Here is a 23,672-nt window from a genome sequence, read left to right on the forward strand (position 1 = left end):
CATTTATTGAAAAGACTGTCTTTTCTCCATTGTATATCCTTGCCTCCTTTGTCATAGATTAGTTGAGCATAGGTGCGTAGGTTTATCTCTGGGCTTTCTATCCTGTTCCATTGATCCATATTTCTGTTTTTGTGCTAATACCTAATGTCTTGGTTACTGTAGCTTTTGTTATATCGTCTGAAGTCAGGGAGTCTGATTCCTCCAGCTCCGTTTTTTTCCTCTCAAGACTGCTTTGGCTATTCGGGGTCTTTTGTGTCTCGATACAAATTTTCAGATTTTTTGTTCTAGTTCTGTAAAAAATGCCATTGGTAATTTGATAGGGATTGCATTGAATCTGTAGATTGCTTTGGGTAGTATAGTCATTTTCACAATATTGATTCTTCCAATCCAAGAACATGGTATATCTCTCCATCTGTTTGTGTCATCTTTGATTTCTTTCATCAGTTTTCTTATAGTTTTCTGCATACAGGTGTTTTACCTCCTTAGATAGGTTTATTCCTAGGTATTTTATTCTTTTTGTTGCAGTGGTGGATGGGATTGCTTCCTTAATTTCTCTTTCTAATCTTTAGTTGTTAGTGTATAGGAATGCAAGAGATTTCTGTGCATTAATTTTGTATCCTGCAACTTTACCAAATTCATTGATTAGCTCTAATAATTTTCTGGTAGCATCTTTAGGATTCTCTATGTATAGTATCATGTCATCTGCAAACAGTGACAGTTTTACTTCTTCTTTTCCAATTTATATTCCTTTTATTTCTTTTTCTTCTCTGATTGCCGTGGCTAGGACTTCCGAAACTATGTTGAATAATAGTGGCAAGAGTGGACACCCTTGTCTTGTTCCTGATCTTAGAGGAAAGGGTTTCGGTTTTTCACCATTGAGAATGATGTTTGCTGTGGGTTTGTCATATATGGCCTTTATTATGTTGAGGTAGGTTCCCTCTATGCCCACTTTCTGGAGAGTTTTTATCCTAAATGGGTGTTGAATTTTGTCAAAAGCTTTTTCTGCATCTATTGAGATGATCATATGGTTTTTATTCTTCAATTTGTTAATATGGTGTATCACATTGGTCGATTTGCATATATTGAAGAATCCTAGCATCCTTGGGATAGATCCCACTTGGTCATGGTGTATGATCCTTTTAATGTGTTGTTGGATTCTGTTTGCTAGTATTTTGTTGAGGATTTTTGCATCTATATTCATCAGTGATATTGGTCTATAATTTTCTTCTTTTGTAGTATCTTTGTCTGGGTTTGGTATCAGGGTGATGGTGGCCTCATAGAATGAGATTGGGAGTGTTCCTTCCTCTGCAATTTTTTGGAAGAGTTTGAGAAGGATGGGTGTTAGCTCTTCTCTAAATGTTTGAAGGAATTCACCTGTGTAGCTATCTGGTCCTGGACTTCTGTTTGTTGGAAGATTTTTAATCACAGTTTCAATTTCATTACTTGTGATTGGTCTGTTCATATTTTCTCTTTCTTCCTGGTTCAGTCTTGGAAGGTTATACCTTTCTAAGAATTTGTCCGTTTCTTCCAGGTTGTCCATTTTTTTAAAATTAATTAATTAATTTATTTTTGGCTGTGTTGGGTCTTCGTTTCTGTGCCAGGGCTTTCTCCACTTGCGGCGAGCGGGGGCCACTCTTCATCGCGGTGCGCGGGCCTCTCACCGTCGCGGCCTCTCCCGTTGTGGAGCACAGGCTCCAGAAGCACAGGCTCAGTAGTTGTGGCTCACGGGCTTAGTTGCTCCGTGGCATGTGGGATCTTCCCAGACCAGGGCTCGAACCCGTGTCCCCTGCATTGGCAGGCAGATTCTTAACCACTGCGCCACCAGGGAAGCCCAGGTTGTCCATTTTTTTGGCATAGAGTTGCTTGTAGTAGTCTCTTAGGATGCTTTGTATTTCTGCGGTGTTTGTTGTAACTTCTCCTGTTTCATTTCTAATTTTATTGATTTGAGTCCTCTCCCTCTATTTCTTGAAGAGTCTGGCTATAGGTTTATCAGTTTTGTTTATCTTCTCAAAGAGCCATCTTTTAGTTTTATTGATCTTTGCTATTGTTTTGTTTCTATTTCATTTATTTCTGCTCTGATCTTTATGATTTCTTTCCTTCTACTAACTTTGGGTTTTGCTTGTTCTTCTTTCTCTAGTTCCTTTAGGTGTAAGGTTAGATTGTTTATTTGAGATTTTTCTTGTTTCTTGAGGTAGGCTTGTATTGCTATAAACTTCCCTCTTAGAACTGCTTTTGCTGCATCCCATAGGTTTTGGATTGTCGTGTGTTCATTGTCATTTGTCTCTGGGTATTTTTTGATTTCCTCTTTGATTTCTTCAGTGATCTCTTGGTTATTTAGTAACATATTGTTTAGCCTCCATGTGTTTGTGTTTTTTACATTTTTTCCCTGTAATGGATTTCTAATCTTATAGCATTGTGTTTGGAAAAGATGCTTGATATGATTTCAGTTTTCTTAAATTTACTGAGGCCTGATCTGTGACCCAAGATGTGATCAATCCTGGAGAATGTTCCGTGTGCACGTGAGAAGAAACTGTAATCTGTTGTTTTTGGATGGAATGCCCTATAAATATCAATTAAATCTATCTGGTCTATTGTGTCATTTAAATCTTGTGTTTCCTTATTAATTTTCTGTCTGGATGATCTGTCCATTGGTGTAAGTGAGGTGTTAAAGTTCCCCACTATTAGTGTGTTACTGTCAATTTCCTCTTTTTTGGCTGTTAGCAGTTGCCTTATGTATTGAGGTGCTCCTATGTTGGGTGCATATATATTTATAATTGTTATATCTTCTTCTTGGATTGATCCCTTGATCATTATGTAGTGTCCTTCCTTGTCTCTTGTAACATTCTCTATTTTAAAGTCTATTTTATCTGATATGAGTATTGCTACTCCAGCTTTCTTTTGATTTCCATTTGCATGGAATATCTTTTTCCATCCCCTCACTTTCAGTCTGTATGTGTCCCTAGGTCTGAAGTGGGTCTCTTGTGGACAGCATATATATGGGTCTTGTTTTTGTATCCATTCAGCGAGCCTGTGTCTTTTGGCTGGAGCATTTATTCCATTCACATTTATGGTAATTATTGATATGTATGTTCCTATTACCATTTTCTTAATTGTTATGGGTTTTGTTTTGTAGGTCCTTTTCTTCTCTTTTGTTTCCCACTTAGAGAAGTTCCCTTAGCATTGGTTGTAGAGCTGGTTTTGTGGTGTTGAATTCTCTTAGCTTTTGCTTGTCTGTAAAGCTTTTGATTTCTCCATCGAATCTGAATGAGATCCTTGCTGGGTAGAGTAATCTTGATTGTAGATTCTCCCTTTTCATCACTTTAAATATATCATGGCACTCCCTTCTGGCTTGTAGAGTTTCTGCTGAGAAATCAGCTGTTAACCTTATGGGATTCCCTTGTATGTTATTTGTCGTTTTTTTCTTGTTGCTTTCAATAATTTTTCTTTGTCTTTAATTTTTGTCAGTTTGATTACTGTGTGTCTCAGCGTGTTTCTCCTTGGGTTTATCCTGCCTGGTACTCTCTGTGCTTCCTGGACTTGGGTGGCTATTTCCTTTCCCGTGTTAGGAAAGTTTTTGACTATAATCTCTTCAAATATTTTCTCTGGTCCTTTCTCTCTCTCTTCTTTTCTGGGACCCCTATAATGCGAATGTTGTTGCGTTTAATGTTGTCCCAGAGGTCTCTTAGGCTGTCTTCATTTCTTTTCATTCTTTTGTCTTTATTCTCTTCTGTGGCAGTGAATTCCACCATTCTGTCTTCCAGGTCACTTATCCGTTCTTCTGCCTCAGTTATTCTGCTATTGATTCCTTCTAGTGTAGTTTTCATTTCAGTTATTGTATTGTTCATCTCTGTTTGTTCTTTAATTCTTCTAGATCTTTGTTAAACATGTCTTGCATCTTCTTGATCTTTGCCTCCATTCTTTTTACGAGGTCCTGGATCATCTTCACTATCATTATCCTGAATTCTTTTTCTGGAAGGTTGCCTATCTCCACTTCATTTAGTTGTTTTTCTGGGGTTTTATCTTGTTCCTTCATCTGGTACATAGCCCTCTGCCTTTTCGTTTTGTCTATCTTTCTGTGAATGTGGTTCTTGTTCCACAGGCTGCAGGACTGTAGTTCTTCTTGCCTCTGCTGTCTGCCTTCTGGTGGATGAGTCTATCTGAGAGGCTTGTGCAAGCTTCCTGATGGGAGAGACTGGTGATAGGTAGAGCTGGATGTTGCTCTGGTGGGCAGAGCTCGGTAAAACTTTAATCTGCTTGTCTGCTGATGAGTGGGGCTAGCTAGGTTCCCTCCCTGTTGGTTGTTTGGCCTGAGGCGACCCAACCCTGGAGCCTACCCAGCTCTTTGGTGGGACTAATGACAGACTCTGGGAGGGCTCACGCCAAGGAGTACTTCCCAGAACTTTTGCTGCCAGTGTCCTTGTCCCCACGGTGAGCCACAGCCACCCCCTGCCTCTGCAGGAGACCCTCCAACACTAGCATGTAGGTCTGGTTCAGTCTCCTATAGGGTCACTGCTCCTTCCCCTGGGTCCCAATGTGCACACTACTTTGTGTGTGCCCTCCGAGAATGGAGTCTCTGTTTCCCCCAGTCCTGTCAAAGTCCTGCAATCAAATCCTGCTAGCGTTCAAAGTCTGATTCTCTAGGAATTCCTTCTCCTGTAGCCCGACCCCCAGGTTAGGAAGCCTGATGTGGGGCTCAGAACCTTTACTCCAGTGGGCAGACTTCTGTGGTATGTGTTCTCCAGTTTGTGAGTCACCCACCCAGCAGTTATGGGATTTGATTTTATTGTGATTGTGCCCCTCCTACCATCTCATTGTGGCTTCTCCTTTGTCTTTGGATGTGGGGTATCCTTTTTGGTGAGTTCCAATGTCTTCCTGTCGATGATTGTTCAGTTAGTTGTGATTCTGGTGCTCTCGCAAGAGGGAGTGAGTGCATGTCCTTCTACTCCACCATCTTGAACCAGTCCTCCGAGAACCACTATTTTAGTTCATTCATTTTAACTACTGCATCATGCTCCATGATGTATATATCACCACTTATTTTTTATTTTCCAGTTGATAGACATTTAGATTATTTCCAAAGTGTTGGGTTTTTCTTGTTGTTGTTGTTTTGGTTTTTTTTGCAATGGGCATTTTTGTTCATGTGCCCTTGTACACATGTGAGATTTTCTCTAGGGTAATATGCCTAGGAGTGAAAATGTTGAGTTCTAATATATGCATATCTTCAACTCTGCCAGATATTACCGAACGGTTTCCATAATGGTTGTACTAATTTATGTTCTCACCAGCTGAATACGGGAGATCCTGTTGCTCCACATTCTCATTAACACTTGGTATTGTCAGATTTTGAAATTTTTGTTTACCTGATGGGAGTAAATGATATTCATTGTGGTTTTAATTTGCATTTTCTTGATTACTGTAGTGATCAAAAATTATCCATGTAGAACTGTATCTAAAAAAAGAATTAAATTTTACCATATAATTTATTAAGAATCCAGAAACCTTTCTCAAATTATGAGGCCTCATTATTTTAGGGTGATTTAAAAATAATGTTTGAGGGCTTCCCTGTGGCACTGATTGAGAATCTGCCTGCCAATGCAGAGAACGTGGGTTCGATCCCTGCTCCGGGAAGATCCCACGTGCCATGGAGCAACTAAGCCCGTGCGCCACAACTACTGAGCCTGCGCTCTAGAGCCTGTGAGCCACAACTGCTGAGCCTGCGTGCCGCAACTACTGAAGCCTGAGCGCCTAGAGCCTGTGCTCTGCTACAACAGAAGTCACCGCAATGAGAAGCCTGCGCACCGCAACGAAGAGTAGCCTCCACTCGCCACCACTAGAGAGAGCCTGCGTGCAGCAACAAAGACCCAACACAGCCAAAAATCAATAAATAAAATAAATAAATTTAAAATACTAATAAAAAATAAAAAATAAAAATAATGTTTGAGCTTCTTTGATCAGCTTTAAGTAGTGGTTTTGTGCAGTCAGACTTCATATGTGTCATGTTTGTTTGTACTCAACTTCTGCAGTTTCTGTTTCCAAATCAGAGATGATGATCTAGTCATAATACTGTTCTTCCTCTTAGAAAATGTTATTACTGATGGTGATTACCATCTGTGTTTAGGGAGTGGCTCAAAATACTTTAATAACTGGAAGTTATTTCCCTCAGTGTTGTTGGATGCTCTTTTTCTCAGAGTCACCTCATTGCTAATAGCTGCATGCCAGATTTGTTTCTTTGATATTGTCATCTCCCATAAAGATACATTTTTTTCCACACCGTATGAAATTATTTACACTCTTAGTCTGTTTTCTGAGTCATTTTGCTAAATGCAGTGGGAGGTTACAAAAACTGTTCTTGACTTTGTACCTATCTTTGAGACATTTAAAATTCAAAAGATGGTTATACATATATTATAAAATCAATTAGAGTTGTGTATGTTATATTTTATCTATAAAATATATATATATATAATATATATAAAATAGAGTAGTATGAGGGGAATGGAATTTCTCTGAGGTTTTGAGTGTAAGGTCCAATTTAAGTATAGTTTTGAAGAAAAAATACAGGCGAATTATGAGGGCAGAAGAAATACATATTATTCATAGTTGATTTGACATGCTTAAATTAGGATGTAGTGGGAAAAGTGGCTGTATCAATGTAATTTTCATTCATGCTCAGAATTTCTTTCCTCCCTAATACATATTTCCAGGGTGAATTATCCACTCACTTTAAAAGTGCCTTTCTGCTTAACTAGTCTCTTTCAGTTCCTCAGTAAGCCTGAGAGATGCTCCAATACTTTGGTCTGGAGCATACCCCATAATAAAATTGTATTTCAATTTTACATTCCTAACTAACCAGGTAAACTAGCCTTCATCTGTTGAGTGTATTGTATTCTAAAAGTTTGTTACCAATTCTGTTTTTTGAACTTGACAGTTTCTTATAAAACAATTTAGTCAGTTTTGGTAATGTACCTGAGTCAACCCTCAAAAGCCCCATTTTGACCCATAACATATTTGAGCCATATAGGTACTAAGTCTGAATGTTCTGACCTTGAGGCAGGCAGCCATGTGCTACAAGAGGAAAGAGGAAGCAACTCCTTTTTTAGGCACAGGGCTAACAGTAGACAAAATATTGATAGGATCTGTTTGTTTTAGACATTATCGACTTCCCTTTTCATACTCATTACTGCTTCCCAGTGACCCTCTCCCTAGTTGGAGTCCCTAATGCCTTCATGCTTGCCTTAAGTACCCTGCCTTGGACTTTTCACCTGGGCCCCTGAGTTCTTTACATCCCAAGGATCCTTTGCTCACAATTACCTGCCTTTTCTGTCCCATTTGGGCTCTGTTCTATTGTAGTAACTGATCATACCTAGATATTAGGAGGTGTAATGCCAGCTATCAGCCCCTTAACCTATCAAAGAGGAGTTTGTATTTTAAAAAGAGGATACAATGTCTATTAAGACAACTGACCTAGATTCTTCAAAAAGTTACTTGGGGGAAAAGAGATAAAGGAGAGAGGCTGTTCTAGATTAAATGAGACAAAAGAGACACAACCAAATGCAGAGTGTGAACCTTGTCTGGATCCTGATTTGGAAAAAAATAAAAGCTGTAAGGGATATTCTTGGGACATTTAGGACAATTTAAATAGAGAATTTGTATTAAAGGATGTACAATGATTAATTTTCTTAGCTGTGATCATAGTATTGTGGTTTTACAGGAGTCCTTATTGTTTGGCTATGCATGCTGAAGTATTATGATCTCTAAAACTTAAAAGTAGTTTAGGAAAAATAGAGCAAATATAGCAAAATGTTAACAATTGTTGAATTCATGCAGAGGATATACAGATAGATGTTCATTGTATTATTTAACCTTTTATGTGTGGTTGAAAATTTTCATAGTAAAGATTTGGAAAACAGGGAAGCTGTTCATTAGTATAATATTCTTTAGATTGTAAAATTTCATGCAATGGAGAATTCAGGCAACAGGGAGAACTTCATTTTTACTACTTCTTCCCTATTCCACTTATCATTCATTCAAAGATTCAGATATTGTCCTATTGACAGCAGCTGCTCTGGCTAGAGGAAGGAAGAGTTTCTCAGGGCAACGACAGCTTATTTTTACATATAGATTGTAAGTCATAGATGACCAGAATGTGAAAATCTTTGGCAGTGTGGTTCATTAGAGATCATTATTTTTTTTGACTTTGAATAAAGGCTGTTTCAAGTCATTAAAAACAAAAGTTAGACAAAATGTATTCTTTTATATTGAATATATATTGTAAGTCTCTCTATGTAAAAATAGACAGTAATTTAATACTGATTTCATAAGAATAATCAGTGGACATAACTGAATTGTTAAGTGTTGCATTTGGAATAACTTTATCTCTAACTTTAAAAGTAAATAACAAAAATAAACTAATAATTATGAGTCTATTTCAGATCAAATCACACTATAAGTTACAGTTGTTCCATAATTAATGCCAGTTGAAGTTAAGACTGAGACTGATGCACCTAGGGATGAATTTTTCTTTCAACTTTTCTAAGATTTTTACATTTTAAAAATGGATATGGAAAACAGTATGGAGGTTCTTGAAAGAAATTAAAAAACAGAACTATCATGTGATCCAGCAATTCCACTTCTGGGTATTTGTCCAAGGGAAATGAAATCACTATCTCAAAGATATTTGCACCCCTGTATTCATTGCAGCATTATTTACAATAGCCAAGACATGGAAATAACCAATGTCCATCGATGAATAAATAGATAAAGAAAGTGTGATATACATATACACATTCTTCAGCCATAAAAATGAAGGAAATTCTGCCACTTATGACAACATGGATGGACCTTGAGGGCATTATGCTAAGTGAAATAAGTCAGACAGAGACAGACAAATACTGTATGAGCTCACTTATACGTGGAATCTGAAAAAACCTGAACTCATAGACACAGAGAACAGATTGATGGGTTGGTTACCAGAGGTGGGGGGTAGGGAGTGGGCAAAATGGATGAAGGTCGTTAAAAACTATAAACTTCCAGTTATAAGGTAAATAATTCCTGAGGATATAATGTACAGCATGGTGACTATAATTAACAATATTGTATATTTGAAGGCTGCTAAGAGAGTAGATCTTAAAAGTTCTCATCACAGGAAAAAAAAATGTAACTATGTATAGTGATGGATGTTAACTAAACTTATGGTGGTAATTTTGCAATATATACATATATCAAATCATTATATTGTACACCTAAAACTAATACAATATTATATGTCAATTATATCTCAATAAAATGGCAGTTTCATGTGATTCAAACTAATTATCAATGAAAAAAACAAAGATTCCTGCCTTCATGGAATTTTCATTTTAGTGGGAAGTGTATTGCAGTGTAACAAATTATTCCAAAATTTAGTGGCTTAAAACAACCGACAGGGCTTCCCTGGTGGCGCAGTGGTTGAGAATCCGCCTGCCAATGCAGGGGACACGGGTTCGAGCCCTGGTCTGGGAGGATCCCACATGCCGCGGAGCAACTGGGCCCGTGTGCCACAACTACTGAGCCTGCTTGCCACAACTACTGAAGCCCATGCGCCTGGAGCCCGAGCTCCGCAACAAGAGGAGCCACTGCAATGAGAAGCCCCATCTCCACAACTAGAGAAAGCCCGTGCGCAGCAACGAAGACCCAATGCAGCCAAAAATAAATAAATAAATAAATAATTAAAAAAAAAAAAACAAAAAACAACCGACAATTATTATCTCACAGTTTCTGTGGGTCATGAATTTGGGAGTGGTTTAGCTGGGTGGTTCTGGCTCAAGGTCTGTTGTGAGGTTGTAAGTCTACATGTCAGCTGAGGCTGCAGGCATCTAAAGACAACTGAGTCTGAAGGATCAGCTTTCAAGGCAGTTAACTCACCTGGTTATTGGTAGGAGGCCTTATGTCTTTGCTGGTTATTGACAGGAGGCCTCAATTTCTCACCATGTGAACCTCTCCAAGAGGCTGCTTGAGTATCCTCATGCCATGGCGGGTAGCTTCCCCTAGATGGGGTGATTCAAGAGAGAGGATAAGGAGGAAGCCACAGTGACTTTTTTCCCCTCCTGCAATGCCTTTTATGGCCAATCTTGGAAGTCACACTTTGTCATTTCCACTGTTGACTTGGAAGCAAGTCACTGAGTCCAGGCCACACTCAAAGAAAAAGGAGTTAAATTCCACCTCTTGAAGGAAGGAGTAGCAAAGAATTTGTGAACATATTTTAAAACCACCACAGGAAGACAGGTAATATGCAATAAACATAGTAAGTAAATTATGGAGTTTATTAGAAGGTTATAAGTTCTATGAAAATAAGAAAAAAATAGAGCAAAGGTAAGGGGAATCAGAGTATGTGTGTGTGGAAGGGGTGTGTGATGCAATTTTCAACAGGGTGGTCATTGTAAGACTCATAAGGAAGGTTAGATTTGAGTAGACTTGAAAGAGATGAGGAAGTTAGCTAAGCAGATATCTAAGAGAAGAAAGTCCTAAATCAAGGGAATAGCTAACCCAAAGGCCCTGGGGTGGGGGTAAAATGAGGTGAGAGAAAAGAATGTTAGCCATATTTTATTAGTAGGGTATTTTCAGTTGGGGAGGTGGGAAAGTTGAGGAAGGATAATTTCTTTTTTTTTAACTTAAAGTTTTTTGTTGTTTTTTGGTTTTTAAGTTTTTATTTTATATTGGAGCATAGTTGATTAACAATTTTGTATTAGTTTCAGGTGTACAGCTAAGTGATTGAGTTATACATATACATGTATCTATTCTTTTTCAAACTCTTTTCCCATTTAGGTTATTACAGTGTTTTGAGCAGAGTTCCCTGTGCTATACAGTAGGTACTTCTTGGTTATCTATTTTATTTATTTATTTTTAATTAATTAATTAATTTATTTATTTTTTTATTTTATAAGATTTTTATTTTGAAATAGTTCAAGATTCACAAGAAGTTTCAACAATAGTATAAAGAATTCCCAGGTACCCTTTGCCCAGCTTCCCCCAATGATAATATCTTACATAATACATAGAACATGTAAAACCAGGACACTGACATCTATATAATATTATTAACTTAGGTACAGACCTCATTTGGATTTTATCAGTTTTTACATGCTCTCTCCTTAAATTATGTATTTGGGGGGAGCGGATAGTACTATGAAATTTTATCCCAAGTGCAGATCCAAGTAACTATCACCATAATCAGGGTACAGACTGTCCCATCACTACAAAGAGACCTTCTCATGTTATCTTTTGTTGTGTTGAAAGTCAGCTTTTGTTTTATGAACATTTCAAACCTGGATATGAAGAATATTTCTATTTCTTTTTTTTTTTCACACACACACACTGTATTTTATTTTTACAAGAGATGAATAGACTGACACCAAGCACTGTACATGGATGACCACAACAAAAGCAACAATGATTGCAATTACCAAACACGAAACACACTCATACTATGTCATAATATTGACATTCAGTCCAGAAATCCTCCACTGTAACAGCTCCTTTACTTTGCAGTGAAAATTGATTTGTATATTCTTTGCCTCTGAGTCCTTGTGGGATTTTTTTTTTTTAATTCAGACAGAAAGTCACAAAAATTATACTCATCCTCATCAGTTCACTCAGTCCCATGTAATTAATTTTTTTTTCATCTTGATCTTTTGTTAGCACTTTTATGAGTTCATCAGTTTTTCATTAGAGTTCTGAAAATGCTTATTCATTCAGTTCAGCAGTACAGTCAGTTACCAGAAACCTGTACTTGTCAGAGTCTTTTCCATGAATTTCTTGAAGATGAAACCCTTTTATAGGAACATATTTGCAAAAGCATCAGAGTACACCCAGAACTGTCTGTAAATGACAAAAGACTTAACAATGACCACAGTTAAAGATTTGATGAAAGTTCATAATAATGCAGTTGACAAGAAAATTAGTTATTTCTAAGATATACATTTTAAAGTAGTAACTAGGATTATGACTTATAACATTATACCAGAACATATAAGATTTTTAGAAATTTCATGTAATGTCTAAAACATTTATATTGACATATTTCCATACAAATAACCCAATGAAAGTTTAGTATTAGTTGTTTTGTTTGTTTGTTTTTTTATACTGCAGTTTCTTATTAGGCATCAATTTTACACACATCAGTGTTATACATGTCAATCCCAATCGCCCAATTCAGCACACCACCATCCCCACCCCACCGCAGTTTTCCCCCCTTGGTGTCCATATGTCCGTTCTCTACATCTGTGTCTCAACTTCTGCCCTGCAAACCAGCTCATCTGTACCATTTTTCTAGGTTCCACATACATGCGTTAATATACGATATTTGTTTTTCTCTTTCTGACTTACTTCACTCTGTATGACAGTCTCTAGATCCATCCACATCTCAACAAATGACTCAATTTCGTTCCTTTTTATGGCTGAGTAATATTCCATTGTATATATGTACCACATCTTCTTTATCCATTCGTCTGTTGATGGGCATTTAGGTTGCTTCCATGACCTGGCTATTGTAAATAGTGCTGCAATGAACATTCGGGTGCATGTGTCTTTTTGAATTACGGTTTTCTCAGGGTATATGCCCAGTAGTGGGATTGCTGGGTCATATGGTAAGTCTATTTTTAGTTTTTTAAGGAACCTCCATATTGTTCTCCATAGTGGCTGTATCAATTTACATTCCCACCAACAGTGAAAGAGGTTTCCCTTTTCTCCACACCCTCTCCAGCATTTGTTGTTTGTAGATTTTCTGATGATGCCTATTCTAACTGGTGTGAGGTGATACCTCATTGTAGTTTTGATTTGCATTTCTCTAATAATTAGTGATGTTGAGCACATTTTCATGTGCTTCGTGGCCGTCTGTATGTCTTCTTTGGAGAAATGTCTATTTAGGTCTTCTGCCCATTTTTGGATTGGGGTGTTTGTTTCTTTAATATTGAGCTGAATGAGCTGTTTATATATTTTGGAGATTAATCCTTTATCCGTTGATTCGTTTGCAAATATTTTCTCCCATACTGAGGGTTGTCTTTTTGTCTTGTTTATGGTTTCCTTTGCTGTGCAAAAGCTTTGAAGTTTCATTAGGTCCCATTTGTTTATTTTTGTTTTTATTTCCATTACTCTAGGAGGTGGATCAAAAAAGATCTTGCTGTGATTTATGTCAAAGAGTGTTCTTCCTATGTTTTCCTCTAAGAGTTTTATAGTGTCCAGTCTTACATTTAGGTCTCGAATCCATTTTGAGTTTATTTTTGTGTATGGTGTTAGGGAGTATTCTAATTTCATTCTTTTCCATGTAGCTGTCCAGTTTTCCCAGCACCACTTATTGAAGAGACTGTCTTTTCTCCATTGTATATCCTTGCCTCCTTTGTCATAGATTAGTTGGCCATAGGTGCGTGGGTTTATCTCTGGGCTTTCTATCCTGTTCCATTGATCTATATTTCTGTTTTTGTGCCAGTACCATATTGTCTTCATTACTGTAGCTTTGTAGTATAGTCTGAAGTCAGGAAGTCTGATTCCTCCAGCTCCGTTTTTTTCCCTCAAGACTGCTTTGGCTATTCGGGGTCTTTTGTGTCTCCATACAAATTTTAAGATGATTTGTTCTAGCTCCGTAAAAAATGCCATTGGTAATTTGATAGGGATTGCATTGAATCTGTAGATTGCTTTGGGTAGTAGAGTCATTTTCACAATGTTGATTCTTCCAATCCAAGAACATGGTATATCTCTCCATCTGTTGGTATCATCTTGAATTTCTTTCATCAGTGTCTTATAGTTTTCTGCATACAGGTCTTTTGTCTCCCTAGGTAGGTTTATTCCTAGGTATTTTATTCTTTTTGTTGCAATGGTAAATGGGAGTGTTTCCATAATTTCTGTTTCAGATTTTTCATCATTAGTGTATAGGAATGCAAGAGATTTCTGTGCATTAATTTTCTATCCTGCAACTTTACCATATTCATTAATTAGCTCTAGCAGTTTTCTGGTGGCAGTTTTAGGATTCTCTATGTATAGTATCATGTCATCCGCAAACAGTGACAGTTTTACTTCTTCTTTTCCAATTTGTATTCCTTTTATTTCTTTTTCTTCTCTGATTGCCGTGGCTAGGACTTCCAGAACTATGTTGAATAATAGTGGTGAGAGTGGACATCCTTGTCTCGTTCCTGATCTTAGAGGAAATGCTTTCAGTTTTTCACCATTGAGAATGATGTTTGCTGTGGGTTTGTCATATATGGCCTTTATTATGTTGAGGTAGGTTCCCTCTATGCCCACTTTCTGGAGAGTTTTTATCCTAAATGGGTGTTGAATTTTGTCAAAAGCTTTTTCTGCATCTATTGAGATGATCATATGGTTTTTCTTCTTCAATTTGTTAATATGGTGTATCACATTGATTGATTTGCGTATATTGAAGAATCCTTGCATCCCTGGGATAAATCCCACTTGATCGTGGTGTATGATCCTTTTAATGTGTTGTTGGATTCTGTTTGCTAGTATTTTGTTGAGGATTTTTGCATCTATATTCATCAGTTATATTGGTCTGTAATTTCTTTTTTTGCAGTATCTTTGTCTGGTTTTGGTATCAGGGTGATGGTGGCCTCATAGAATGAGTTTGGGAGTGTTCCTTCTTCTGCAATTTTTTGGAAGAGTTTGAGAAGGATAGGTGTTAGCTCTTCTCTAAATGTTTGATAGAATTCACCTGTGAAGCCATCTGGTCCTGGACTTTTGTTTGTTGGAAGATTTTTAATCACAGTTTCAATTTCATTACTTGTGATTGGTCTGTTCATATTTTCTGTTTCTTCCTGGTTCAGTCTTGGAAGGTTATACCTTTCTAAGAATTTGTCCATTTCTTCCAGGCTGTCCATTTTATTGGCATAAAGTTGCTTGTAGTAGTCTCTTAGGATGCTTTGTATTTCTGCGGTGTCTGTTGTAACTTCTCCTTTTTCATTTCTGATTTTATTGATTTGAGTCCTCTCCCCCTTTTTCTTGATGAGTCTGGCTAATGGCTTATCAATTTTGTTTATCTTCTCAAAGAACCAGCTTTTAGTTTTATTGATCTTTGCTATTGTTTTCTTTGTTTCTATTTCATTTATTTCTGCTCTGATCTTTATGATTTCTTTCCTTCTGCTAACTTTGGGTTTTGTTTGTTCTTCTTGTTCTTCTTTCTCTAGTTTCTTTAGGTGTAAGGTTAGATTGTTTACTTGAGATTTTTCTTGTTTCTTGAGGTAGGCTTGTATAGCTATAAACTTCCCTCTTAGAACTGCTTTTGCTGCATCCCATAGGTTTTCAGTCATCGTGTTTTCATTGTCATTTGTCTCTAGGTATTTTTTGATTTCCTCTTTGATTTCTTCAGTGATCTCTTGGTTATTTCGTAATGTATTGTTTAGCCTCCATGTATTTGTCTTTTTTACGTTTTTTTCCCTGTAATTCATTTCTAATCTCATAGCATTGTGGTCAGAAAAGATGCTTGATATGATTTCAATTTTCTTAAATTTACTGAGGCTTGATTTGTGACCCAAGATGTGATCTATCCTGGAGAATGTTCCGTGTGCACTTGAGAAGAACGTGTAATCTGCTGTTTTTGGATGGAATGTCCTATAAATATCAATTAAATCTATCTGGTCTATTGTGTCATTTAAAGCTTCTGTTTCCTTATTTATTTTCATTTTGGATGATCTGTCCATTGGTGTAAGTGAGGTGTGAAAGTCCCCCACTATTATTGTGTTACTGTCAATTTCCTCTTTTATAGCTGTTAGCAGTTGCCTTATGTATTGAGGTGCTCCTATGTTGGGTGCATATATATTTATAATTGTTATATCTTCTTCTTGGATTGATCCCTTGATCATTATGTAGTGTCCTTCCTTGTCTCTTGTAACATTGTTTATTTTAAAGTCTATTTTATCTGATATGAGTATAGCTGCTCCAGCTTTCTTTTGATTTCCATTTGCATGGAATATCTTTTTCCATCCCCTCACTTTCAGTCTGTATGTGTCCCTAGGTCTAAAGTGGGTCTCTTGTAGACAGCATATATATGGGTCTTGTTTTTGTATCCATTCAGCAAGCCTGTGTCTTTTGGTTGGAGCATTTAATCCATTCACCTTTAAGGTAATTATTGATATGTATGTTCCTATGACCATTTTCTTAATTGTTTTGGGTTTGTTTTTGTAGGTCCTTTTCTTCTCTTGTGTTTCCCACTTAGAGAAGTTCCTTTAGCATTTGGTGTAGAGCTGGTTTGGTGGTGCTGAATTCTCTTAGCTTTTGCTTGTCTGTAAAGCTTTTGATTTCTCCATCAAATCTAAGTGAGATCCTTGCCGGGTAGAGTAATCTTTGTTGTAGGTTCTTCCCTTTCATCACTTCAAGTATATCATGCCACTCCCTTCTGCCTTGCAGAGTTTCTGCTGAGAAATCAGCTGTTAACCTTATGGGCGTTCCCTTGTATGTTATTTGTCGTTTTTCCCTTGCTGCTTTCAATAATTTTTCTTTGTCTTTAATTTTTGCCACTTTGATTACTATATGTCTCGGCGTGTTTCTCCTTGGGTTTATCCTGTATGGGACTCTCTGCACTTCCTGGACTTGGGTGGCTATTTCCTTTCCCATGTTAGGGAAGTTTTCGACTATAATCTCTTCAGATATTTTCTCTGGTCCTTTCTCTCTCTCTTCTCCTTCTGGGACCCCTATAATGCGAATGTTGTTGCGATTAATGTTGTCCCAGAGGTCTCTTAAGCTGTCTTCATTTCTTTTCATTCTTTTTTCTTTAGTCTGTTCCGCAGCAGTGAATTCCACCATTCTGTCTTCCAAGTCACTTATCCGTTCTTCTGCTTCAGTTATTCTGCTATTGATTCCTTCTAGTGTAGTTTTCATTTCAGTTATTGTATTGGTCATCTCTGTTTGTTTGTTCTTTAATTCTTCTAGTTCTTTATTAAACATTTCTTGCATCTTCTCGATCTTTGCCTCCATTCTTTTTCCGAGGTCCTGGATCATCTTCACTATCATTATTCTGAATTCTTTTTCTGGATGGTTGCCTATCTCCACTTCATTTAGTTGTTTTTCTGGGTTTTTTTCTTGTTCCTTCATCTGCTATATAGCCCTCTCCCTTTTCATCTTGTCTGTCTTTCTGTAAATGTGGTTTTTGTTCCACAGGCTGCAGGATTGTAGTTTTTCTTGCTTCTGCTATCTGCCCTCTGGTGGTTGAGGCTATCTAAGAGGCTTGATGGGAGGCTCTGATGGTGGGTAGAGCTGACTGTTGCTGTGGTGGTCAGAGCTCCGCAAAACTTTAATCTACTTGACTGTTGATGGGTGGGGCTGGGTTCCCTCCCTGTTGGTTGTTTTGCCTGAGGCAACCCAACACTGGAGGGTACCTGGGCTCTTTGGTGGGGCTAATGGCAGACTCTGGGAGGGCTCACGCCAAGGAGTACTTCCCAGAACCTCCGCTGCCAGTGTCCTTGTCCCCACAGTGAAATATAGCCAGCCCCCGCCTCTGCAGGAGACCCTCCAACACTAGCAGGTAGGTCTGGTTCAGTCTCCCCCAGGGTCACTGCTCCTTCCCCCGGGTCCTGATGCGCACACTATTCCGTGTGCACCCTCCAAGAGTGGGGTCTCTATTTCCCCTAGTCCTGTTGAAGTGCTGCAATCAATTCCCACTAGGCTTCAAAGTCTGATTCTCTATGAATTCCTCCTCCCGTTGCCGGAACCCCAGGTTGGGAAGCCTGATGTGGGGCTCAGAACCTTCACTCCAGTGGGTGGACTTCTCTGGTATAAGTGTTCGCCAGTCTGTGAGTCACCCACCCAACAGTTATGGGATTTGATTTTACTCTGATTGCGCCCCTCCTACCGTCTCACTGTGGCTTCTCCTCTGTCCTTGGACGTGGGGTATCCTCCTTGGTGAAATCCAGTGTCTTCCTGTCGATGATTGTCCATCAGCCAGTTGTGATTCTGGTGCTCTCGCAGGAGGGAGTGAGAGCACGTCCTTCTACTCCGCCATCTTGGTTAATCCCTTGGTTATCTATTTTAAATATAGCATTGTGTACATGTCAGTCCCAAACTTCCAATCTATCCCTCCCCCCCACCCTTCCCTCCTGGTAACCATAAGTTCGTTCTCTAAGTCTGTGAGTCTATTTCTGTTTTGTAAATAAGTTCATTTGTATCATTTTTTTTAGATTCCACATATAAGCGATATCATGCGATATTTATCTTTCTCTGTTTGACTTACTTCACTTAGTATGATAATCTCTAGGTCTATCCATGTTGCTGCAAATGGCATTATTTCATTCTTTTTTATGGCTGAGTAGTATTCCATTGTATATATGTACTACATCTTCTTTATCCATTCCTCTGTTGATGGACATTTAAGTTGTTTCCATGCCTTGGCTATTGTAAACAGTGCTGCAGTGAACATTGGAGTGCATGTCAGAGGAAGGATTATTTCCATGGCTGAAATTAACAAGTTCATTGTTTCTAATAGGAATGTAAAGAAGAAATCAAAATGGATCCAAGTATGAGTGTGAATTCTGTCACCATCTCTGTTGAGGGGATGACATGTAGTTCCTGTGTTTGGACCATTGAACAGCACATTGGAAAACTGAACGGTGTACATCACATTAAAGTAAGTTACTCCTTGGAAATCAGTGAAGTCAAATGCTGTTGACTGGAATTCTTCTGGGAAATTACTTCTAACACTGAGACAGATGCAGACACACTGACACGTATGACATAAAGACTATCACACTTCTAACCTTGAAGCTGAATAAGTTTTCTTCAGCCCATTAACTTATTTTTTTGTTAAAAAAATAAGAAATAATACATTTTTAAAATTTAAAAACATCTGAAGATGGAATCTGGACGTTATGTTTGTATATTTATCAATATATATTTTATAAGTATATAGATGCTGACATACTTTTTATTACTCTTAATCTCATGTTGATCTAAAATATATGTTCTCAGAGAAAGGATTGTGAGGTTTCTTTCTCTTTTATAGCATGACAGTTACTATGTTTAGTAATAATGTAGTCTTCTCTAAGAGCATGCATACAAAGTGTAACTAATTTTCTAAACATTTTCACTTCAATGTTATTTAATCAATAAATCATTTTATTTAAAAGAATACATTACAATTAATTACATTAAGTGACATTACCAAACAATTTTAGACTGGTTAGCTCTAGAACAAGGAATGAAAGAAACACTGTTAGCCATTATGTGTCTGTGTATTTTCTCTTCACATTTCTTAAATCACAAATAAAAAATAACAAGATACTGCAGTGAAAATACAATTAGTTTCTCTCAAATAAATTAAAAGTGTGCATGGTCTGGGGAAAACTGAAGCCCAGCTCACCGGCTTACAAAGGGGGTGTGATGTAAAACTGGTGCCTCCACCCACATCACTCCCCTCTTCGATTCTGTTCTTCCCCAGAGCCCTAAGCTTCCCATACACCCTAGGTTACTGCTGAGGAGTGAGCTGACACCATCCTGTATGAGTGAGGCCTGGCATGATGCGCTCAGGTTTAGGGCAAGAGGAAGGCCGGAGGTGAAACCGGAAGATGGGGAACTAAAGATGCGCACCCACTGCCTCTGCTCTCTGAGTATTCAACCACATCACCCTCCCTCCAAAAGGAAGCTAATGTGACACAGTGACTCTGGAAGGAACCTAGCGGTATGTTGGAGTGCAACAGACCAAATGGTTTCTACAGCTGAATCAATCCAGCCAGAGAACATGAAGGGAGAGAGAAGGGAGGGCACAGTTGTCCCTCTAGGTCTGGAGACTTCGGGTCACCCAGGATGCAGTCCCCTTTAAGAAAACTGCCTTCCAGAGCCAGGCCCCTAAGTTGGCAAATCCTGAAATGAAAGAGCGAGGTATCACCTCCTGTTAGAGCCCTATGCTGCTGCTCCAAGCATTGGGTTTGCAGATATAAGAGGGGATAACCCGAAGCTGATGGCCTGCGTAACTAAAGGATGAAACTAGATGGGCTAGGCACGGGCATGCTGAACATTTATCTAATTCCTCCCTGAGAGCTGTCCAGGCCTAGGAGCTGCCCTGAGCACTCGCCTTTGCTGAGCTTAGACCTAGGGCAAGGGGAGGGCAGAAAAATGGAGAGTAAAATAAAAATATAAAGAGCAGAAAACCCAAAGCATGGCCCAAGGGAACCTTTCTGCAGGGATAGGTTTCTCAGGGCCTGCATTTTCTCCTGATTCATAAAAACTCTGAGCTTTTATCAAAGAGGATAGAAACTCTCTGTTGGGGAGGGAGGACAACAGGAGATCAGGGAGATCCTGCTGGCTATCCTGGGGCAAAGCAGGGGGAAAGGGAGCCTCTCCATTTCCCGGAGACAAACTGCCAGAAAAGACTGTGTAGAAGCCTCCCTGGGCAGAGCCCAGGACTGAGAAAGGTGGTAGGGATTTGAGTTCACTTCAATTTTTAATTGCCAAAATAAAATTGACTTTTGCTAGACTACCTTAACACATTCCTGCTATAATTCGTCTCAGAATCCTACTTAGTGGAAAAGAGTGGTTTATTTTTATATTCTAATTTTCCTGCAATGAACATTAATTGTTAATATAATTGTTATAAATAAATAAGAAAACCTAAACTTTGTTTAGCGCCTTCTAAACACAAAAGCCAAAAGTACCAAAGTCAACACAAGACTACCCCAAAGGGAACAAAATGATACTGTGCCCCCTCATATCCTGTAAAAAATGTATTTGAATGTTTCCTGTGCTCATTTTTTTGACATAGACATAGTATGTTAAAGCTGCAAGGGGTCTTAGATATGACTTAAGTCGTCTAACCCCCTCATTATACAGATCAATAGATTGAAGCCCAGATAAGGAAGTGACCTGTGCTAAGTTACACAGCTACCTAATACCAAAAAAAACTAGAACTCAAGTTCCATGATTCCTGGGCCAGTATGTTTTGTGGTCATACAATGTCTACAGATGCAGTTTAATTTGTATATGGTTCTCAAGCTTGTGATCTCCAATTTATTCTCTCACATAACTTCTAAAAATAAAGGAACCTGGTATTTTCATCATAAAGGTGCCTCCTACCACCAAATTGCTGTTTTAGCTCTGTATCACTAGTCTCTATAAATTCTCTTCAGAATAGTTCTAGTATTTTTAGTATGAGACACATTGAATTATATTTTGTCACTACCTTTTTAATCTTTTTATTTCCGTGTTCGTAAAAATGTCTTTGATTTTAAAGCCTTTGGGGTTAAAAAAATATGTTTTGATTAAGTCCAGCTTTCTCAGCCTCAGCACTATTGACATTTTGGGCTGGATAATTCTTTGTTTTGGGGGGCTGTTCTGTGCTTTGTAGGATGTTTAGCAGCATCCCTGGCCTCTACCCACCTGGCCTCTACCCACCAGATGCCAGTAGCCTCTCCTCCCACTTGTGACAACCAAAAATGTCTCCAGACGTTGCCAGTGTCCCCTAGGGGCGAAATTGCCTTCAGTTGAGGATCACTTCTGTAGTCCCTTTTCAGAGAACCTACTGTACACCCTTTGTCTGTTCAGTTAATATTTGATGACGGTAAATTGATTTATCAAACAGGCTCATGTGCCCCTTTCTCTTCATACTAGCCTCTTATAGTTCTTTTTTTGCCAGTTACAGGTATAGTGAACAGTGGTTCTCAAACCATACCATGAGAATCACCTGGAGGGCTTGTAAAACATAAATTGCTGGTTCCACGCCCAGAGTTTCTGCTTTAGTTGATCTGAATGGGGCCTGAGAATTTGCATGCCTAATAAGTACCCAGGTAACTCTAAAGGTGCTGGTCCTGGGACCACAGTTTAAGAACCATTATATTGCATGAGCTATACTTACACTGAAGATTATTTGTCATTTATCTGAAATTTAAATTTAACTGGGTCTGTCCTGTATTTTTATTTGCTAAATCTGGTAACCCTTCTTTGAAATCATCCTTCCCCTTTACTTTTACTTTCTGTTCCTGTAAGTTTTCCTTTTTAAAAACTGCCATGTAAATGGAATCATATGTTATATAGCCTTTTGAGTTTGGCTTCTTTCACTTAGCATTATGCATTTGAGATTTGTCCATGTTCTTGCATGTATCACTGGTTCTTTCCTTTTTATTGCTGAGGAGTATTCCATTGTGTGGATGTACCAAAGTTTGTTTACCCATTCACCTGTTGAGAGACATTGGATTGTTTGTACTTTCTTTTGTGATTATGAAAAGCAGTGCTCTGAATGTTCACATCCAAGTCTTTGTGTGGACATAAGTTTTAATTTCTCTTGGGCAAATTCCTAGGATTGGATTTGTTCCATCATATGGTAAGTGTATGTTTAACTTTTTGAGACACTGACAATTGATTTACCACAGTGGCTGTACTATTCTGTCTTCCCATCAGCAATGTTTGAGGATTCCACTTTTCTCACATTCTCTCCAACACTTTGTATTAACAGTCTTTTTAGTTATAGACATTCTAAGTCTTTTTAGTTATAGACCTTCTAGTGGGTATGTAGTGGTATCTCACTAATTCTCATTCCCTTAATAGCTAATGATATTGAGCATCTTTTCATGTGTTTGTTAGGCATTTGTATACCTTCTTTGGTAAAGTGTCTGTCAAACCTTTTGTGAAATTTTTAGCTGGCTGTTTTGTTTTCTTATTATTCAATTTTGATTGTTTTCTATGTATTCTGAATTGTCTTCTCTTAGGTATGTGTTTTGCAAATAATTTTTCCAGTCTGTGGCTTGTCTTTTTAATCTCTTAAAAGTATCTTTCCCAGAGCAGCAGTTTTTACTTTTGATGAATTCCACTTTACCTACTTTTTTTCCTTTATGGAGCATGCTTTTGGTGTCATATCTAAGAAATCTTGGCCTCACCCAGGATCACAAAGATTTTTCTCCTATGTCATCTAAAAGTTTTTTCATTTTAGGTTTTGCATTTAGATCTATTATCCATTTTGAATTAATGTGAATACATTATGAGGTATGGGTTGAGGTTAATTTTTTTTTAATATGGATGTCCAGTTTTCCAGGCAGCTCTATTTGTTGAAAAGTTTATTCTTTCTCCATTGAATTGCCTTTACACCTTTGTTGAAAATCAGTTTACCATATATTTATGGGTATATTTCTGTATGCTCTGTTCTATTCCATTGATCTGTGTGTCTGTCCTTTGGCCAATAAATACCACAGAGTCTTGATTATTGTAGCTTTATAATAAATCTTTTTTTTTTTGGCGCAGAGAAAGATTTATTGCAGTGCCAAGCAAGGAGAATGGGTGGCTCATGATTGAAAAACCTCCTTAAGTCCCCAATGGTTTTCAGGGAGAAGTTTTTAATAGGCAAAATTTGGGGTGAGGGCTGCAGGGTGTGTGACTTTCTCCTGATTGGTGGGTGGTGAGGTAATAGGGTGGTGCTCCAGGAATCTCGTGTTCAGCCTGAAGTTACCATCCTCCACCTGGGTGGAGGCCTTAGTTCCTGGTCTCAGGACTTAATGAAGCTCAGGTTCTTTACGTCTTGTCACAGAAAGATTTCAGTGAGAGATAAAGTGATAGGTAAGAAGTGGATTTACTTAGAGAGATACACATTCCATAGACAGAATGTGGTCTGTCTCAAAAGGTGAGAGCAGCCTATAATAAATCTTAAAATCAGGTAGTGTAATTTCTCAACTTTGTTCTTTTTCAAAATTGTTTTGGCTGTTCTATTTTCTTTCCGTTTA

The 23,672-nt window shown here is 38.1% G+C and overlaps 1 protein-coding gene across 2 annotated transcripts in view; it reads left to right on the forward strand.

Moving 5' to 3' along the window:
• ATP7A (ATPase copper transporting alpha) overlaps positions 1–23,672 on the forward strand; it is a 165,365-nt gene that overhangs the window by 54,257 nt on the left and 87,436 nt on the right. The window contains exon 2 of one of the 2 annotated variants that reach the window (XM_082377007.1): positions 18,458–18,598. The exons of the other annotated variant lie outside the window; for it this stretch is intronic. Coding sequence (XP_082233133.1) covers positions 18,479–18,598 — 120 coding nt within the window. The 5' untranslated portion in view covers positions 18,458–18,478. The remainder of the gene's footprint in view (positions 1–18,457; positions 18,599–23,672) is intronic. 2 annotated transcript variants of the gene reach the window in all.

This window comes from Balaenoptera borealis (assembly GCF_965194805.1).
Source record: "Balaenoptera borealis genome assembly, chromosome: X".
Classification (NCBI taxonomy): domain Eukaryota; kingdom Metazoa; phylum Chordata; class Mammalia; order Artiodactyla; family Balaenopteridae; genus Balaenoptera; species Balaenoptera borealis.